General features: G+C 48.2%; 1 protein-coding gene across 1 annotated transcript in view; it reads left to right on the top strand.

Annotated features, from left to right (window-relative positions):
• Positions 1 to 21: 21 nt before the first annotated feature.
• lrp2a (low density lipoprotein receptor-related protein 2a) overlaps positions 22 to 21,070 on the top strand; it is a gene marked incomplete at both ends in the record, with an annotated part of 72,209 nt that continues 51,160 nt past the window's right edge. Inside the window, 17 exons of the mRNA XM_079732632.1 lie at positions 22 to 91; positions 7,076 to 7,183; positions 7,526 to 7,648; positions 8,069 to 8,185; positions 9,671 to 9,781; positions 9,925 to 10,038; positions 10,491 to 10,607; positions 11,513 to 11,656; positions 12,214 to 12,333; positions 12,766 to 12,894; positions 13,949 to 14,118; positions 15,396 to 15,619; positions 16,057 to 16,263; positions 16,817 to 17,019; positions 17,455 to 17,595; positions 18,172 to 18,375; positions 20,533 to 20,725. Of these exons, the coding sequence (XP_079588758.1) occupies positions 22 to 91; positions 7,076 to 7,183; positions 7,526 to 7,648; positions 8,069 to 8,185; positions 9,671 to 9,781; positions 9,925 to 10,038; positions 10,491 to 10,607; positions 11,513 to 11,656; positions 12,214 to 12,333; positions 12,766 to 12,894; positions 13,949 to 14,118; positions 15,396 to 15,619; positions 16,057 to 16,263; positions 16,817 to 17,019; positions 17,455 to 17,595; positions 18,172 to 18,375; positions 20,533 to 20,725 (2,495 nt within the window). The remainder of the gene's footprint in view (positions 92 to 7,075; positions 7,184 to 7,525; positions 7,649 to 8,068; positions 8,186 to 9,670; positions 9,782 to 9,924; positions 10,039 to 10,490; positions 10,608 to 11,512; positions 11,657 to 12,213; positions 12,334 to 12,765; positions 12,895 to 13,948; positions 14,119 to 15,395; positions 15,620 to 16,056; positions 16,264 to 16,816; positions 17,020 to 17,454; positions 17,596 to 18,171; positions 18,376 to 20,532; positions 20,726 to 21,070) is intronic.

Here is a 21,070-nt window from a genome sequence, read left to right as displayed (position 1 = left end):
GGAAGGCACAGCCGGGACACAATGTGGAGAACACTACTCATACAACTCTCTGTCGGCCTGCTGTTTTGTGTATCCAAGTGCCATTCCCAAGGTGAGCTCATTTCATTCATTGATTGTTGTTTGATGGTGTGTTTAGGTGGTGCAGGAACAGGTGGATTTTACACTTCTGTTTGGCTTCATCCAGTGCCTCGCATTCCACTTGCTGCTCATCACTTGTTGCTCAAAGCCAAACTGAAAAAACAACGGCTGATTCCCAGGGAGACCTTCAATATAACTAAACTTCATATTAATATACATTTATTTAATGTTTCTTAGCCTTCCGCGGGATTTTTTAAGGAATTCCAATTCGATATATGTTTAATTGTAATTAATATCTCTTCTTATATCTAAATGACCCGTCAATTGGATCTGAGTCACAGAAGACTTAATTGATTATTTAGTAAACAAAAAAAAGTATTGATTAGGGTCTAAGTGTCTTAGTGTGTGTGTGTGTGTATGTGTTTGTGTGTGTGTGCGCGCGCGTGCGTGTGTGTTTGCGTGCGTGCGCGCGCCTGCGTGCATGTGTGTGTTTGTGTGTGTGGAAAAGGTTAGCGCGAGGCAGATTGGAAGTTCTCTCGGAGAACTTTTGCCTGAGCTTTACTGTTGCTAGGTAACAGAAGAGAGCATGTGACTAACTGAGCACTGAAAGCTCTGCTGCTGGTACAAACCTCATTCAGAGGAATGCTCTTATCAGGGTGCAAATCACCCGCGGTGATGAGCCCTACATTATTATGCATCGAGAGAGATTTTATTCACACTTTATAGGAGAGACATGGGAACTGGTGTTATTTTTGTCAGCCGTTTGTCAGGTCTGCTACAGTTGTAGCCTGCCTCGATCCTGCATCTCCAAATGTAATCTGCTTTCTTTTTGCTCAACCCTTTAGTATGTAAGCTCCTTACCGTGAATCAAGCAACTAATTACACTGCAGCTGCCGTGGAAAGCACCGGTTTCTACCTAAGCAACAGCTCTGACCTGAAGGGAAAGAATAGGCTATATATCTGTAGACACCTAGGAACCAACCCACTTGCAACTTTGTTAACCGGTGTATTTTAGCAGACTCAAGTATCTATCAAAACAATCAAAGCTAATAAAGAAAACATGTGAAAAAGTTGCTTTTTTCAGTACTTTGTGTTTTATTTAACCTAATATACCCTACACACAGTGTGGAGAAGTTGGAGATTTTAATATTCCAACACCTCAGCAGCCTCATCGTTATCCATGCAGATCACTCGGGGTTGTTTGTTATTGTTATTAACAGGTTACTATAATGACCAATTACCGGGCAAAAATCAAAGTGCAGATGCCCTGATCCAAACAAATTATTCAGAAGTGCTGCCGTGACAGAATACTGCGGATGTAGTTAATAAACAGTGTTGGCAGGACGGGGAACACGGTGTTGGGGAGAGTGTGGCCCTGTCTGTTTATTTAGCACCTAATCAGCCGATTAACCACCGGTTGGTGATTGATTAATAACATGTTGATGCCAAGACTTGGAGGAGGGAATTTCACCTCTGCTGTTAATGCGACCGGTGCTTCTGTGCACACTCTGAACGAGCAAAGTCTTCTGTTTAACAGAAGTTCTTGCCCCTTCTCAATGAGAGGTCTTTCCTCACGATGGCTGTGTGTGGCCAATTGTCATTCTTTAAAGTTGACCGGTGAGTTCAAAGCCAGCTAGAAGATGAAGAAGTGTCTTTTAAATGTTGTGGAGTGAAACGTTTTACGACAACTCAACACTCACTGAAGTACTGTATAAATAACACACACAGTACTCTTGTAAATGTAAGCCTACTTGAGGAATCGTGAACAACCAACTCATGGTAATATGCTTTCGGCCTAGCTTATCTTGTATATCTTTTTCAGAGAATTTCGATCAACAGAAATCTTTAAGTCGTGAACAATAACATACTGTAATATATTTTGTTACACTTATAATCAAGTGAAAAATCGAATCAAGTAACCCAAAAAATGTAATTTAGAAGTAAGTTGTTGTTGTGTTTATTCAACAAATATTGGAAGAATTTTCTTTTACTTTCAAGACATATTTTCCCCATGTGGTTGGACTGCAGGCTGCAGATTGAACATTGTGTGAGGATTCACTCACCTCTAGTCCACTATTTGGGTCAGTGCTTTCTTAACTTCAACACTGAGGATGTCACATGGCGTGCCTGCGTCGGCAAGAAAATAACTAAACATGGCAGCGTGCGCCCTAACTGGACTAATATATAACCATAGAAAGAGCCCAACAAGAGAAAAACACCATGCTGATCACTGGCCCCAGACGTGCTTGGTTCGTCCCATGACCCTATTGATATATTTCTGCTGTTCTGAGTGCTTCTGCCCCATAATTATTGCCCGGAAAATCTGCAACTCTCCTCAAAGTAAATACTTAGTCAACGCAGTCTTACAACGGAAACATTGAACCCAGGACAACACTGACATAGAAGTTATTCATTTTATTAATAGATAACACATGAATTGCATGTTGACAACATGCACTGTGTATTCCATTCAGTGCATCATTACGAAATAAACAAATCATCCTTTTCATCGTTAAATCTCGTTGTCCTCCATTAGGAACACGGTGCCAACATAGGACAGCGCCACCTCACACATGCTAAGGGAAAGTCCTTTCCGGTATAGGACCCTAAAGCCTTTGAGCAGCAGAAACGCTGCATTAGAAAGGAGCCGAGCACAAGTGAGCACACTTGGCAGAAAAAAAAAAACTCTGCTCCGATCCTTTTCTCTTTTTTTTTCCCGCGGCTCTCCGGGTCTAGGTTCCAGTCTCAGTGACACAGGGGATGGAGCGGTGGCACTGTGTGCAGTGTGCACTGTTTTAGTATCCACGGAAACATTAGGCAGCTGAATGGCCTCCTTAATTGCCGTAGGCGAGCTCCATTCATTCGGCAGACCTGTATAGTTGTTAAAACATTTATCAAAATTTTACTGATGAGTGCTCTTTACAAGAATACATGTCTCAATAGACCCCCCCCCCCCCCTCACTGTCCCGCCATTCCTCCCCCTTTAATGCGCTTGTGCCTCTGCCAAAATAACCCCCATTCGGTTTTGTTTGTCTCCCTCCCGTGTGCAGCGGTAAGAGCCAAAGTCAGTTGTTTGGCAATTGACTGCGTTCCGTCGCGTCGATTTCCATATGAAACGGCCAGCAGCACTCCGCTCTGACAGCGCAGACAGGCTCGGCGCTCCCCGCTGCCAGCGGCCGCTCTCTGGACCGCTCATTGAAAGAGAATGCGACGGGCAGCACCAAAACAAGGCGGTTAATTAATGACAGCCAAAGCACGTTCCCCAGGGGCCCCCGAGGGCCCCTGAGGGCCCCCGAGGGCCTTCTGTGTGTGGGTGACGAGGAACAGAGGTGTTCTGGGGCCGTCTGTCCACAGAGTTTTCCTTTTTTGCTTAGTACACCAATGTTTGAGGAGGCTTATGCCCTCCTCAGACAGGAAGTAACCTACTGTATCCTCTTACTGCAAGTTCTATCTGGCTTTTATTTCCTAAGGGACCGGGGGAAACTTCTAGTTATGAGGTAACAACCCAGCTGGCAGCTCTTTTGTGGCATTGTAGTTTCCCCCGTGGGGTGCTGAGCGGCGAGAAGCTTCTTTCTAATGAAAATTCCTCGGGTGCTCCTCTTTGTTAGTCGGTAATAGGGTGTCCTTATCTCGCCCGGATAGCGTGGGCTTCTGTCCTGCTGTGGGTTTAAGTTGGCTAATTAGAAAGGACGCGGCCAAGCAAACAGGCAAAGGGAAAAAACAGCAAAACAACAATAACAACACAAAGACAGCAGCGACAAAAAGCACCAGTGCTAAGACATCTTAATCTTAATGGCAGGCTTGTGTTTTTAAGGCCTAAGTCCGCTAATACTAACTACCTTTTCTGGTATGGATTGAGAGCGAGTCAAATCTTGCCTTTGTCCCGAGGTGGGACAGGCATTTACACAAAGTTACAGAATGGATAAAGTGTTTCAAGTGCCGACGGAACACAAGGTGGTTCTGTTGAAGGTTCCCCCTCAGTGTGGCTCTCACCACGGCTGGCAGGGCTCGGTAGTCTCTGGTTAAGGGTGGTATTTGCTTTTGAGTTCTTCAGTTTCATGTGGTCACCCTGAGTGAATTCTGAATTAATAACCGTTTGTTCGTATGAATTTAATCTGTTCATTAGACTAGTTAAAGCACGTTTAAAAAAAGAGGAGGGCAGACAATATCGCAATTTTCCCGATCTACTTGCTACGTTGTGAATCTATTAAATTTCATACTAGCAATGTGGGCTATTTTGTTTGTCACTGTATAGTCTTTCTTCTTGCCAGTTCTGAATGAAATTTGTTGAAATAAAATGTCAATGTTAATCTTAATTAATTAATTAATTCTTATTTTAATTAAAAGTTTGGATGCTCAGATTACACAACGATAACTCTAAATAGGAAGTATTCCGCTTGCTGAACCGTCCTTATTGCTGCTTGTGAACACCCCGTCCATTTCCTGTAGACCCCATGTGTCCCACATCTGTCCCCTGGGTTAGACCCAATATGTCCCACATCTGTCCCCTGGGTTAGACCCAATATGTCCCACATCTGTCCCCTGGGTTAGACCCAATATGCCCCACATCTGTCCCCTGGGTTAGACCCAATATGTCCCACATCTGTCCCCTGGGTTAGACCCAATATGTCCCACATCTGTCCCCTGGGTTAGACCCAATATGTCCCACATCTGTCCCCTGGGTTAGACCCAATATGTCCCACATCTGTCCCCTGGGTTAGACCCAACGTCTTCCTCCACACTGCTCAACCATGCCTTAACCGTGTCCCCCAAGGGCCAACACTGTGGCCCCCAAGGGTCCACACTGCCCCAGCCTTCCTTCGCTGTGTCCCCCATGCGTGCCCTGAGTTGGTCCCCATGCGTCCCCTGAGTCGGTCCCTGTGTGTCCCCCATGGGTCCTCACGACCACGCTACAGAAGAGGCTAAAACCGTCGGGTGGATCGCCTTGAAAACAAAGGCTCCCTTTGAGCTGCCAGGGAGCAATTTAATCATTAGTAAGCTGAGCAGGAGAAAAGGTTTGCCTCCCAGGTAGCTGCCGAACGAGTTAAATCCGATGCCACCGTTTGGTAGCGGCGGTTTGGAGAGAGGTGCTGTTCTGCTTTGGCTAATCCAGCTGAGGCAGGACCTCTAGTGTGAACCTGGCCCGCCAGGCTTTTAGCACAGCGGTGAAGCCACTGACCCCGAGGTGGTCGTGAGCCATCTCGGACATGACATTACATAAAGCAAACGATGCACTTCTGACTCGGCCCGCTCACTTCTCACTAACACGTCGTTCGCCAAGGTCTAAGATTACCCCAGGGATCTGTTCCTAGGTCTGGGGTCTTTGCTGTCTTTATTGTTTAGTCTTTAGTCATTTCGTTTTCAGGAGTTGTCTTTTATGCATCGATCAGCCATGACCTTATGTTAAACAAGGGTTTGAATACTGTATTTGAACACTGTATAGCTTATTTCTACTACACTATATTTATAATGTGAAATCTGATAAAAAATGTCTTCATTGTTAGTTTTTAATTGGAAATGCTAACATACCGGTTATTTTATCCAACTTCAAAAAAAAACAAGATTTAAAATATAATTGCTGTTTGAATATAAAGTTACAATACGGAGTGTGAATAAAGTACCACTGTATTGTCTTTGCGGATTCTCCTTCTTAGAATCAGGAGACCACTGAGTTGATGTGTTTGCTGTGTCTGATAGTAAGCTGTTTATTTTCCCTGTGGAGAAAGCTTAAGTGTGTGAGTGTGCATGTGTGTGTGTGTGTGTGTGTGTGTGTGTGTGTGTGTGGGGGGGGGGGTTAATGGATAAGACAAGGAAGAGATAGACCACCGACCCCTAGCATGCCTGCACCACCACCCACCATCACTTGCTTCTCCCCTCGGTGAAGTATTTGGGTTGAAAGGGCTGCGGTACCACCCAGTACCACGATTTATTTCAATTACTTTTCTGACCAGGACCAGCATGTGCTATGAATCAGTCTGTCAGAGAGAGACCATCAGATTTTGCACATTCCAAGTTGGACAGGTCTGACGGAGCACTCTGTCACTGAACTATGCCTCCCCCGACCCCACCCGCACACCACCTCGCCCCCAGTCGATCTCCAGCCTCCACCACCAGCACCACCACCACAGCCGCCCCAATCACCTCCACCATAACCACCACCACCAACATCCAAACCAACTCCACCACCACCCCAACTGCCCCAATCCCCTCCAGCACCACCACCACCACCTCTCTCACCACCACCACCTCCTCCATCTCCACCACCACCCCAATAACCTCTTTGACCACCATGACCACCACCACCACCACCACCACCAGCCCCACAATCACCTCCCACCACCACCACCTTCACCTCCACCCCCACCACCACCACCACTACCACCACCACCACCACCACCACCCCTCCTCGTAGAAGTTCAGGAAAGCCAGAAGGGGGGGTTCCTTATCTGAACGTGTGCCGCTCCAGTGTGAGCATCAAAGCCGTCCTGGGATGAGTGCGGGGGGGGGCAGAGGGGTGAGTGTGCAGGGGAGTGGGTTGTGTAACTGTCAGAGGGGGGCGCCGGCTGGCACGCGCGTCTCCGCGGCGCGTCGGGGCTGTTAGCAGCACGTCTCGTCGAGGCGACCGGTGTGCGTCAGAGCAGCCGCGAGAACCTCTTGGGGAACAGCCCAGCGGCCGCAAGACGTCATCAATACACTCCGTGTGGATTCTGCTGTTTGTTGATTGCACCAGTCATGCTGTGGTTGTTGTTGTCATAGATATGTCAATAACAGGTTGACCCCATCCACGTACTTTGAACATAAGACTCCCGTTTCTTTTTTTAGATTCCGTGTGTTTCTAGGCTTCTGTTTTTAAGTTGGTTGCTTTTTAAAAAAGGGACACTTATTTTAAAAAATGGATTTGAAAGTTGACACAGCTCATAGTGTGTGGGCGGGGGGGCGAGACCTGAACCGTGTCCTGTCGGTCGTTCTGACGCGGCGTGTCGTTGTGGTCCTGCAGGATGTGAGCTGGGCCAGTACCGCTGTGGGACAGGGCGCTGTATCCCGGGCGACTGGCACTGCGACGGGACGTCGGACTGCGTGGACGACTCGGACGAGCAGGAGTGCCGTGAGTCTACTGGTCCAACGCACAAATTCACTGGGATGCGTTGATTCAGTCCACATTCATTCCCACCATTTATAAATGATTGTATTGCATCTGATTCATAATATTTTATTTAAACATAATACTAGAAAAAATTTTAACATAAAATATGCCTAATGTAGAGACAGATTTGTATAACAAATTAAAGTAGAAAAATATTAAACAGCAGTAAAACAGTTCTCCCCCTGCTTTGGTCAGCATGGGATTGGATATCGGACTCGACCATCTGGATATGGACATTACACCTGAGCCAACGTGCGACCCACTGAATGACATTGCGACCCGCTGCGCTCTCTGCTCCCACAGCTCAGGTGACCTGCGCCCAGAGCCACTTCAAGTGTCTGAGCGACGGAGAGTGCATCCCGGACGTGTGGGTGTGTGATGACGAGGAGGACTGCGAGGACGGCTCGGACGAGCGGCAGCACTGTCGTGAGTGTGGCCCCGAGCGGGGCTGTTAATGGGCTGTAGATGTAACTGTTAACCATTGACTTGTGATGATGGGTGAGCAGGAAAGTGGTAGCAGTAAGAGGTTGGTAGTAGCAGCAAGGCACACACTATCCACCTCAGAGGCTTTCCTAATGGATGAACTCCCTCATTTCTGTGTAAGAAATGGAATTATATCCGACAGCGTTCTTGTGCGCCTAAAAACTCAACATCCACCATCAAGTTTCGCTTCAAGAGGGGGGGGGGAACCCTAAGGTTCTGGGTTCGATTCCCTAACTTCAACAGCTTACCTAGAGGGCCAGTCCCGGCCTCCCGCTCCATCACAAGGCGTCTCTGAAGTCACCATAAGCCGCTAGTGCTAAACAGTAAACAGCAGGTCCCGTGTGGCTCTCTCTCCGTCTCCAGCCGAGCGGACGTGCACCAGCGGACAGTTTAGGTGCGGCAACGGAGCGTGTGTCCCCAATGAATACCGCTGCGACATGCTGCCGGACTGCTCCGACGGATTGGACGAAAGAGGATGCCGTGAGTTTTCCTCCTTTGCTTTTCTCTTTCTCTCTCTCGCTCTCGCTCCACTTCTCGCTCTCTCTCTCTTTCGCTCCGTCTGTCTCACTCTCTCTTCTTACTCCCTTTCTCTCTTTCGGTTGCTCTTGCTCTCTCTCCCCCTCCCTTTCTCTCCCTCGCTCTCTCTCTCTTACCCCCCTTCCCCCTTTCCCTCGCAATCTCTCTCTCTCTCTTTCTCTCTCTCTCTCTTTCTCTCTCTCTCTCTCTCTCTCTCTCTCTCTCTCTCTCTCTCTCCTGCTTCCTCTCTCTCTCCCCCCTCTATGTCTCTCTCGCTCCCCCTCTCTCTCCTCTGGCATTTTAATCAATTTGTTAAGATTAAGAGGCTCGCTGACTGACAGAACGGGCCACAATATACTTCTTGTTGTCAGAGGTTGATTGCAGATTCCTTTGTGGATTAGTCCAGCTGAGGTTCAGCTGCTATTTCGTTATTGTGCGGACATGGTGGCTGCACAACTGAGTACACTACGGTAATCTCACAATTTCATAAAGAATGCTGTGGCTGTTACTGGTGTTAATGGTAAACGTCCCTTATCCTTCGCATTAGCTTGGCACATGTTCTGGGATGTTACCACTAAGAATGACCCTTTGTGCCGTTCTTTGCCGGGTCTTAGCTATGATATTGCACAGTTTCCTGTTCTAAACTAATGACCCACAGCTCACAGAAATGCCAGTCATGTAGAAATGCATGAAATATTCGGTTACCCACTGTTTCACGTGAAGGAGCAGACCCTGAACGCTAATGCTCCTATTAGCGAGGTGGATGTAGTTTGAACCGGCAAACGGCCGGGTTGATCTAATGGTTATGGGGTGATGGTCACCCAGCCAGAAGGTAATGAATTCAATCTCCATACTCTACAGTCTAACCTCGGGAATATGTGAAGAAATAATAATATCTCTATATATTTCTCTCTCTCTCTCTCTCTCTCTCTCTCTCTCTCTCTCTCTCTCTCTCTCTCTCTCTCTCTCTCTCTCTCTCTCTCTCTCTCTATATATATATATATAGTGTATGTTAGGCTGAATTATAGCATGATCCAGGTCTAACGCAACACAACTTCCTATAAGCTGTGTGCGCCATTTAACAGTCCCCGGTCTCTCACTTCCTGTGAAGTGTATACCAGATAGTATTCCCCAGAGTGACAAAGAATAACAACATGACAAGAAGAACAGCACCAAAGACAAGGAGAATAAAAAAAGAGTTTTTTGATCGACAATTTGACAAAGCAATATCTGTCACATGTTACAAAACAACATGTAACGGAAACAGGTATCCCTCCATCAGAAGTGTGATGGAGCTCTGATCCCCTTTATCGGAAAGTCCGGCCCTCTCTCTCTAACCAACAACGAATATTTAAAGCACCGCATTTGAGAACCAAGTGGATGGAGGTCGCTGTGTGTTGAGTCAGCGTCTGCTAACACTGAGTCCCCACTCACTGCTCTGTGTTCCAGATTACCCCCAGTGCACAGAGCTGAGGTGCGCTAATGGAGCGTGCTACAACCGCACCCAGCGCTGTAACCAGGTGGCGGACTGTCGGGACGGGTCTGACGAGGCCAACTGCAGTAAGAGGACACAGCGGAATCTCTTCTGCTACAAACGCTCCCAAAAGCCTCCCAAGGCCGGGTTGCTCCCGGCTACAGTGTTCCCAATAGGGTGGTGCGTTTTGGGGGAATGATGGTTCCTCTGTCCTCCTGTTACTTTGTAGCACAGCACTGCAGTACGGGCCAGTTTGCCTGTCGCAACGAAGAGTGTGTGCCGCAGAGATACGTCTGTGACCACGACGACGACTGTGGGGACAGGAGTGACGAGCAGAACTGCAGTGTGTAACGTTTCTCTGCCCCTCGCCCCCCCCTCCATTCCTCTCCTCTATTGTCCTCTCCGCTCCTATTTCTCCTCTCCTCTTCCCTTTTCTCCTCTCCTCTATTCTCCTCTTTCTTTCCCTTCTCTCCCCTTTGCTACTTTGGTCCTCTCCCCACCTCTCCTTTTCTATCCTCTCCTCTCCACCTCCCGCCCCACCTCTCCGCTCCTCTCCTCTCGTCCTCTCCTCTCCCCCCTCTCCCTACCTCTCTTTCCCTATTCTCTCCCCCCTCCTCTCCCCTCCCCCCTCCCCTCTTTTCCCCTCTCCTCTCCCCTCCTCTCCCCTCCTCTCCCCCACTTTGTCCAGTTCTCTCATTCTGATCCCTGTTGATCTCTGTCTTGGATACCGTCGCTGCTGTTGCTAGAGGCACTCTAAACTCTGGAAGTCCTCTCCTTTGCCTCTCCCCTTGGCAGCGTACCCCACCTGCAGAGGAAGCTACTTCAGCTGCCCCAGCGGCCGCTGTATCCACCAGGTGTGGCTATGCGACGGGGAGGACGACTGCGAAGACAACGCCGACGAGAGAGGCTGTGGTACGACTTTGTTTCGAAACACTTCAATCGCAAACACACTCTAGGCGTTCGGTGTTCCTAGGCTTTTAAACGCAGCGGGGCACAGAAACACTGGATCTGATCCCCTCCGATTTCTCCCGGCACGGGCAGTGTTGTTACGACTTCCCGCCCAAGCTGGCAACGCTGCAGCCAGGGTTGCCAGACCGGGCGGGACATCGGGCCCAATCTGGCAACACTGCCGGCGGGGTCGCCAGTTCTAAGGACGAATGCACTCGGGGCATTGTTTGCCACTTTGGGTAACACCGTCCACCACTTGTCATGAAGGACACTGTGCTAGTGAAGGAGTTAGCCCCGCATTACCAGGCTCGGGGCTAGGTCTGGGCTAGCAGGCCGCTACCTCTGCCCTCCGCCTGAGTGTGTCATTCAGACACCCCTTTGTGGCAGAACGCGGCCCCAGCCCTCTAGGGGGCTTTAGGATTCCTCCACGCAGCGAGAAGAGCGTGTGTGTGTTTTTAAAAGAAGGGGCCCGGGACCCCCCAAAGCCCTCAAAGCCCCCCCCCCCCCCCCCCACGATGATTTAAAGGAACAGTAGTGTGTGTGGGCCGCACCAGGGTACGTGAGTCACAGCAGTGGGCTCAACACTGCATTCCTCTGAGAGATATCCCTTGTGTGTGTTAGTCTCACACGCACGCACGCACACACACACACACACACACACACACACAGATAATACACATACACACGCACATAATACACACACATTGTTGCCCACTGTTGACCCAAGTGTGTGGTATTTGCGTTTGCCCATGTTTTGTCATGCTGCTCATATTTGAAGTGTCATAGCGATCATGCTTGACATTTCCTAGTGATCCCACCTGATGTCTCACTCTGCTCACTCTGCCCACTCTACCCACTCCTGTGTGTAGACAACGTGCCCCAGGAGTGCTACCCCGGGGAGTGGGCGTGTCCGTCGTCAGGCCAGTGCATCCCCATGGACCAGCTGTGTGATGGCTCCGCCCACTGCCCCTACGGAGAGGACGAGACCAACACCACCGCCGGACGCAACTGCAGTCAGTACAACTGTCTGTCTGCCTGTCTGTCGGACTGCTTACCTGTCTGTTTGTCTGTTTGTCTGGCCGCATGTCTGTCTGTCTCTCTTTGTGTCTGTCTTTTTGTCTGTCTGCCTGTCCGTCTGTCTGTTTGTCTGCCTGTCTGTCTGTCCGTCTGTCTATCTACCGGCCTGTCTGCCTGTCCGTCTTTCTGTCTGTCGCCTGCCTGTCTGCCTTTCTGTCTGCCTGTCTGTTTGTCTATCTTTCTGTCTGTCTGTCTGTCTGTCTTTCTGTCTGTACTGCCTGTCTGCTTGTCGCTATGTCTGTGTGTCTGTCTGCCTGTCTGTGTGACTGTCTGTCAGTCTGTCTGTCTGTCTGTCTGTCTGTCGGCCTGTCTGTCTGCATGTCAGTCTGTATAATTGTCTGTCCCTCCTTCAATTGTTTGACAAGAATAGATCAGCAGATCATGGATATCATCTTAAATAAAGTGTACATATTCCTTTGTGTGTGCGTTTGTGTGTGCGCTTATGTGTGTGTCTCTGTCTGGGTTTGTGTGTGTGTGTGTGTGTGCGTGTCAGGTATCTGGAGGTGTGCGTCTCTCAGCTGTGAGTACCGCTGCCGTGCGTCTCCTGAGGGCGGGGTCTGCTCCTGTCCGTCAGGCTACGTCGTCAACGGCAACGACAGCCGCTCCTGCGTGGGTGCGTTGGATCCTGAGTCCTCACCGCCACACACACTCCATTCAGACATTCCCAGCTCCGTCTCTGTTTCACTCACACACTGCCAGAAACATCAAAAACAGGGTCAAACTCTAAGGTTACAATATCAAAAGCAAATTGTGTGCAGTAATGCAAATGTATGGAAGATGATTAAATATTTATTTAATAATGTATAATCGAAGTGTAAACATCAGTGACAAGCACAACACAAAACATGTCTAAAAATGATATTATTCTTTCTTCCTCTTACTTCCTCCTCTTCTTCCTTTTTCTCTTCCTCTTCCTCATCTTCTTCTACCTTCTCTTCTTCTTCCTCTTTATATCCTTACTCTCCTCCTTCCTCATCCTCTTCTTCGTCGACCCCTTGTTCTTGTTGTTCTCCTCCTCCTCCTCCTCCCCTACTGCCCGGTGCAGACTTCGATGACTGCTCCATGTGGGGGGTGTGTGACCAGCTGTGTGAGGACCGCGTCGGCAGCCACCACTGCAGCTGTCGGGCCGACTACGTCCTGGAGCAGCACCGATACTGCAGAGCCAACGTCTCCTGTGAGGCCCATAACATATGCACCCATATATATGTATATATAATATATATATATATATACATATATATCAGTAGTTTTGGAAATGATTGAATGGAAATTATTGAATATATTCATTTAAGTATATATAAATATTTAATTATATTTATATATACTTGTGTGTATGTGTGCATGCATGTGTGTGTGTATGTGTGCATGCGTGTGTCTGCATGTGTGTGCGTGTGTATGTGTGTATGCGTGTGTCTGCATGTGTTTGTGTCTTTGTGTGGATGCGTGTGTCTGTGTGTGTGCGCGTCTGTCTCTGTGTGTGTATTTGTGCATGCCGCCCAACAGCCGCTCTACTCTGAGAGCCTCTGTTTCACACCCAGTGTTGTTTCAGTCCGTCTCTGGCCTTTGTGGAGCGGAGAATGAGTATTGACTGAGAGGCGGAGCTCCCTGCCTCCTAGCATGAGCCCGGTAACCAGGAGAGAGTCCGTCGTCAGCCACAAATACACCCCCTGGCTCAGTGGTCATAACTCAGACTTGGACATCCTTCTGGGTTGTGCTCAGCGTCTGATCTGCTGAAGCATTGAACAAAAGTTGTTGGAATAAAGTATCCGAGAGCCAGGATAGTGGCTAGAGGGATCGACCCCAGGGTTAAAGGTTATGGGTTCGATACCTAACCCCCTACCGCCTCTTTCATGACCTGTATCTGAATTAACTGCACATCACGATGGACGAAAGTGATGCATGATTGGTTGACTTCCAAACAGAAGGCTGCTAGTTCGATCCCCGGCTCCACCCACATGTTTGTCGTGGTGTCTCTGAACAAGAAACCTAACTCTGACTGCTCCCGACAAGCTGGCTGTCGCCTTGCACAGTTGAATCCGCTGTATAAATGTGAATGAATGAACAACCATGCAGTCGCCTAATGCCCTAAATATGAATGTACACTGAATACAGAAAGGACTTTGGATGCAAAATGATTCAAACTCCCGTACGATAGAGAGGATGTGAAGCTCTACGTTGCGTGACTGATTTGTAACGCGTGTGACGTCACGATGTCGTCCCCCCTGTAGCCGGAGTACCGTCCCTGGTCTTCTCCAACGGCCGAGACCTGCTCATAGGAGACCTCCACGGGAACAACCTGCGCACACTGATCCACTCCCAGAACCGAGGGGTGGCCGTGGGGGTGGACTACCACTACCACCTGCGCCGGATCTTCTGGACCGACACCATCCAGAACAAGGTATAAACTCGACTCGACATCCCAGTTGGTCAGGTTTACCTGCTTCTAGAAGCGATCCTGAAACTCTCCCTCTGCTGGCTTAGCGGGGCCCAATGCTACCCATTGGGACTTTAATCATTTTGTCAGAAGCGACTTGCTTGATTTAAGACGCCTTAAGGAGAAGGTATAGGGTCATGGATGCTCAAGGGTGTCTGCGGGTAAACTGCAGACATTGGGGATCGAACTCAGATGCTTTTGGCTACACTACATACTTCACTACTGGAGTGTAGTCCATTGAACGGAGCAAGAATTTACTCACTGTTCTCAGGAGGGCCAAAAATGACTTTAGTTATCAATTGAAATCATCAACGCTGTTGACACTTTAATGAAGAGACAGACCGAGAGTGAGCGAGAAACAGAGAGAGAGGATAGAGAGAGAGAGCGAGAGAGCGTGAGATGCCGGCTCCCCTGAGACTGGGACATTATGAAGGAAGGGGGGAAAGGTTCCTGGAATCCAAATTGCCTAATCTTGAAACCCCTTCTGATATGCTGGTACGACGCTCACATACCAGGGTGCAATTTTTGTAACCCAAGCTTGCCCTAAGTAATGGGCAGTGTTTGATTCCAGAAGGCTGATTGGGTTTATATGCATTCTTTGACTGTTGGGCTTCGGTTGTCAGTCTTCACCTCGGCCTCTCGGCGTTCTGAACCGCAGCCGCTGGGCCGAGACGCCAGAGACCCCGGTATCTACACATCAGCCACCTTAACGGTGGCATGTCAGCGGATTAAAAGTAGGCCAGTGGCGAAAGGGGCATGTGAATGTAACCAGCGGGGGTAAACTGCCAGGCCATTTTCCCAGATTCGATTTCTCTTTAACCAGGTCAGTAGAAAATCCTGCTTTTTAGACGTGTGGGTAGAGTTCCAAAATACGCTGAGCTGTAAGGAGCACTGGCCGGGCTCTGCCAAGGCTTCGAGCCTGAGGTATTAGTGGCGGCTGAGATGTGCCAGCGCATTGAGCAAACCCTTCCTATCGCCACCATAAAGGAGCTCAGTCCAACCCAGCCGGGCGGACCGGTGTCGCGTCAATGTTGTCAATAGCAACACATTTAACCGTTCCATCCCCCGTCCGCTATTCCATTCACGTTTATGGCATTTAGCAGACCCTTTGGTCCAAAGTGACTTACATTGTGTACGTTTGGCAGATGAAAGAGAAACAGGTGGCTCACTGTGTAGAGCGAGTACCGTTAAGGCCCAGTCCTGATCAAAGCATCGCAGCGTCACATCACTGTGTTTGGCAGGTGTTCTCGGTGGACCTGGACGGCTCCAACTTCGAGGTGGTCCTGAACGTGTCGGTGGACAACCCAGAGGACCTGGCGGTGGACTGGGTGAACAACAAGCTGTACGTGGTGGAGTCCAGCGTCAGCCGCATCGACGTGGCCGACCTCGACGGCCAGAACCGGCTCACTCTGATCACGGAGAACCTGGGCAAACCCCGGGGGATCGCCCTGGACCCCACTGTTGGGTAAGAGAGCCTCCCAACAGCGCCCCCCCCCTGTGTGTACAGTATCTGCTCCACGCTCTGACGGCGCCGGATAAAGGCGATGTGTGTGTGTGTGTGTCTGAGATGAGCAGATTGCCCAGGCTGGATTAGTGCGGAGCAAAGCAATGACCCTCATTGTAATCCAATAGTATCGTTTCGGGAGATGGGTCAGGCAGGGGGGTTAGGCAGTGCCAGATGGCTGCAGTTAAATTGCTAAGCATAAATGAATGTTCAATTACAGGGGTAATATTCCTTCCCCCCCCCCCCCCCCCCCCCAACCTTAAAAAAATAATCTGTGGTTTTGGGTATCAAAGCGTAATCCTTCAAGGGGCACAGGTCTGTGAAGAGCACGTTTGAAAGAGGAAATGCGCAAGAGATTACATTCTTTTCCCGCTCCATTTTTGGCCTTTCTCCCCCAGCTTCATGTTCTTCTCGGACTGGGAGGCGGTGAACGGGGAGCCAGGGCTGGAGCGGGCCTACATGGACGGCAGCAACCGCTACGGGATCATCCGGAGCAAACTGGGCTGGCCGGCTGGGATTACCGTGGACATCCCTGCCCAGCGCGTCTACTGGGTGGACAGCCTATACGACTACCTGGAAACCGCCACCTACGACGGGCTCCATCGGTACAGAAGCACAAGACAAAGACCGTTTCTCTTTCCTTTCTTGCACTTTGACTTCTGCGTGTAATTAAATGGATGAACGACAGCGAGAATGATTTGAAACGGGGCGACCACTGTTGGCGGTTGTATCAACCCGTCAATCAAGATCTCTGTACTTATAACTAGGGCTGGGTATCATGGCCAATTTCCTAATTTTGATTTCGATTCATAAGGTTCTGAATCGATTAATCACAATTCGATTCGATTCAATCTGCTCTTAAATAATGAGAACGGCTCAACTTTGAGCCATTTAAACTTGGGCTGTAAACAAAACTGTCTCAAGTCTCAAAAGTGCAATTTTGAAATTAGAAAGGAATTGCAGGTGAAAGTGTACTTGAACTACAACATTCCATCACTGCAAATTTCATTAAGGCAAAAAAATAAATAAATAGATCTCATGCCCTTTGAATTGATATTGCAAAATTTAAATGAAATCGATCCAAAATCGATTAAATCGATTTTTTTACCCAGCCCTACTTATAACATTACCTCTTCTTTTCCTTTCCCCTTCTCTCAGTAAAACAGTGGTTCATGGAGGATCTCTCATCCCGCATCCCTTTGGCCTCTCTCTGTTCGAACACAACGTTTATTACACGGACTGGACCAGGATGGCGGTGATGAAAGCCAACAAATTCAGTGACAGAAATCCTCAAGTGGTCTACACCACATCTCAGATCCCGCACGGATTAACAGTCATTCACAGCCTGAATCAGCCCTATGGTAAGATGAACTGCTCAATTTCCAAACCAATTATCTGTTTTCATTGGCTTCCTAGTTAACTATTCATTGACTGTCCTTCATAAAAGTAGAGATTAAGATTGACCAACATTTGGCAAGAGATCATCTCGATTATTGATACAAATCGAGGCCATTTGGTTGAAGCCAACATTAATGTGATTGCATACATTTTCAGCATGGGTGCCTTCAGCGGGAGTTGAACCCCTAACCATGGCAGTGTTAACGAATTCTCTACCAGTGATGCAGGACCACCGTAGTATATTTGCCTCCAGTTTACCTGGAGGCAAATATACTACGGTGGTCCTGCATCACTGGAAGAGAATTCATAGAGGAAGATTCATATTTTCCATAGAGGTTTCTATGGAAAATGGTGTTTTTCTGTTTTGGTCAAATGTCATTTTGTTTTTGCATCCCTAGTATCGAATCCCTGCGGTCTGGGCCGAGGAGGTTGTGAGCAGATCTGTGTCCTGAGCCACAGGAGTGACAACGGGGGACTCGGCTACCGCTGCAAATGTCGCATGGGCTTCGACCTGCACGCCGACGGGAAGAGATGTGTCGGTAAGAGAAGCACGTTAGGACTGTGACTCTATGAATGAAGGCTTCGACAGTGATCTGGATGATCTGGGGTTTATGGATCTTCTGGATGTTATGGGTAATCTGGATGATCTGGATGGTATGGATGTTATGGATGATCTTGATCTTCTGGATGTTAGGGATGATCTTGATTGTCTGGATGTTAGGGATGATCTTGATCGTCTGGATGTTAGGGATGATCTTGATCTTCTGGATGTTATGGATGATCTTGATCGTCTGGATGTTATGGATGATCTTGATCTTCTGGATGTTATGGATGATCTTGATCTTCTGGATGTTAGGGATGATCTTGATCGTCTGGATGTTATGGATGATCTTGATCATCTGGATGTTATGGATGATCTTGATCTTCTGGATGTTAGGGATGATCTTGATCGTCTGGATGTTATGGATGATCTTGATCACCTGGATATTAGGGATGATCTGGATCAGATGTGATAGATGATCTGGATGTTATGGATTTTCTAAATGTTATTGATGTTATGGATGATCTGGATCAGATGTCATGGATGATCTGGATCTTCTTGATGCCCTCCCCAGGTGTGCGTCAGTTCCTGCTGTTCTCCAGCCAGATGTCCGTCCGGGGCATCCCCTTCAACCTGTCCTCCCAGGAGGACATCATCCTGCCCATCACAGGCCCCCCCTCCTACTTCGTGGGGGTGGACTACAGCTCCGCCGACGACGCCATCTTCTTCTCGGACACGTCCAAGGACATCATCTACAAGCAGAACGTGGACGGCACTGGTAAGAACCTTTCACATTGACTCAGTAAATGTGGTCGTGGGTGACCTCCAGCGTATGGCTATGAGGGGCAGCATTAGGGATCTGAGTAACCATAGAATATCTACACCTAGAACTACAAGCATAGAATATCTACACCTAGAACTACAGTAATATAATGTCTACATCTAGACCCACAACAATAGAATATCTACATCTAGACCCACAACCCTAGAATATCTACATCTAGACCAGTGGTATTCACTATTTTTTTCAGGAGAGCCGCACTGACAGGACGACGTCAACAGGAGAGCCATTTTTACTGCGAAGTATCATAAGCTATAAATCCAGTCATAAATAAGTATGCCTGCTTAATAATATGTCCTCCCTGAAGCAGTGTCTCCCACAGAATTTTGTAAAACTGTGGAGGGAACCCGGTCCTTAGCGGGGTCCGGGGGCATGCTGCCCCGGAAGAAAATTTGGTACCTTTTAACCTGGAATGCATCAATCTGGTGCACTTTGAGAGGAAAATTAAGACTTGTGTGACTGTGTGCTATTTTCTGGAATAATGTGGAGACACTGGGTCACATAACATGGAAGCTATTGAAGAATAAATTAATAAGAATAAGTCCATCCAAAGAGCACATTCTCTCTTGTTATGCAGGAAAACCGCCAATCTGGCAACCCCGCTGTCAGCGTAGAGCCGAGCAAGTTTAAAAATATTTTCTAGACAAGGCTATATTTCCACCTTTTAATGCCGCTGTTGATTTATTTTTTAAATAATTGTTTGTATTGTTTTTTTAAATATCTGTATTCACTGCATGATCATATCACTGTATATTTTTACCGCCATGCGAGCCGCAAATAGAGGCTTGGCGAGCCGCATGTGGCTTGCGAGCCGCGCAATGAGTAATGCTGATCTAGACCTACAATCATAGAATATCTACATCTAGAATTACAACCATAGAGTATCTACACCTAGAACCACAACCCTAAAATATCTACATCTAGACCCACAACTATAGAATATCTACATATAGAACTAAAACCAGAGACTATATATACACCCACAAAAATAGAATATCTACATCAAGACCCACAATAATAGAATATCTCTAGACCCACAACCCTAGAATATCTACATCTAGACCCACAACAATATAATATTTGCACCTAGACCCACAACCCTAAAATGTCTACATCTAGACCCACAACAATATAATATTTGCACCTAGACCCACAACCATAGAATATCTACACCTAGACCTACAACCATAGAATATCTACACCTTGACCCACAACCACAGAAAATCTACACCTAGACAGAAAACGACAGAAAATCTTCACCTAGACCCAAAACCTAAGAATATATACACCTAGACCCACAACCATAGAACATCTACATACACCTAGGCCTTTAGAAACCCAGTATGCTGAATACACACCGATGTTAACCGATGTTTACAAGCAGTTTGATGATATCTCTTCTACACTCCATCCCGTCTAGCGATGCCTGCGCCATCTCTGTTAGGGCATGATAGGGGTGTTTTGTACACCGTGACCCTGCATACTTACAGAACCACAATATCATAATCCCAGCCCTAATCTCATACCACGGACTATCATGACCGAAGATATTTTTCTATTTTATGTGTTTACGTCGCTGAGTGTAAACCTTCTTCCCAGGAGAGAGAGCTCTGCCATGTGATTCAATGCAGCTTATTGTGGGAGTAAGAGGTGCTGGAGAGGGGGGGGGGTTGATAAGGCTTACTGATCCCGGTGGGAGGGGGAGAGGGGAAGGGAGGAGAGGGGAGGGGGGAGGATGGAACTCAGCACAGTCAGCAGAGAGGAGATCAACTCATCAACAGGTCGAAGTCATGCGGGAAACCACAATCTCACCAAAACTCACAAATTCACAAACACACAAACATTTGATCTCCTATTTATGAAACTTCTCCCAGAACTAAAGAACCAAGGAAAGACATAAAACAAACATGGTCGTTCCCCCTCCCACAAGAAAGGAATATCAGCGGCTCTGATTGGTCCAGTTGTTTTAGGGCCAGCTCCGGTTGTCGTTGACTACGCGGGGGGAAAATGCAAGCTGACGTTCTATTTATTTAAATGTGTTCCTCTTTCATCTGCGCGAGTTTAACTCTGGCCTCGTCGCTTTGATCCCCACAGGCCGGGAGATACTGGCAGCCAATCGGGTGGACGGAGTGGAGGACCTGGCCTACGATTGGATCTCTAAGAACCTGTACTGGACGGACCCCCGCTACAGGAGCATATCGGTGATGAGGCTCGCCGACAAGTCAAGGAGGGCCATCGTACGCAACCTGAACAACCCCAGGTCCATCGTGGTGCAGCCCGTCCTGGGGTAAATACCCCCTCATACCCCCCTGATACCCCCTGGAGGAACCAGGGGGTCCTCTTACGGATGAATGAAACAGGCTGGGTGATTCATATCTCCCTCCCTCCCTCCTCCGCTTCCTCCCTCCATCCTGTCTCCCTCTCTCTCTCCCTCCCTCCCTCTCTCCCTCCACCCTCCCTCTCTCCCTCCCTATTTCCCTCCCTCTCTCCCTCTCTCCCTCTGATGTGTCTAGCCACAATCAATCTGCCGTGTCAGAAAGTGTGAATTAGTATTGTGTCTGGTGCAGAATCAATTGATTCAATAATGATGTTCTAATCATATCGTCATATCCCTAAAGATTTCTCCTTTTGA

The sequence above is a fragment of the Pollachius pollachius genome (genome assembly GCF_949987615.1).
Source record: "Pollachius pollachius genome assembly, chromosome: 3".
Classification (NCBI taxonomy): domain Eukaryota; kingdom Metazoa; phylum Chordata; class Actinopteri; order Gadiformes; family Gadidae; genus Pollachius; species Pollachius pollachius.
This window is presented reverse-complemented; position numbering and strand designations above follow the sequence as displayed.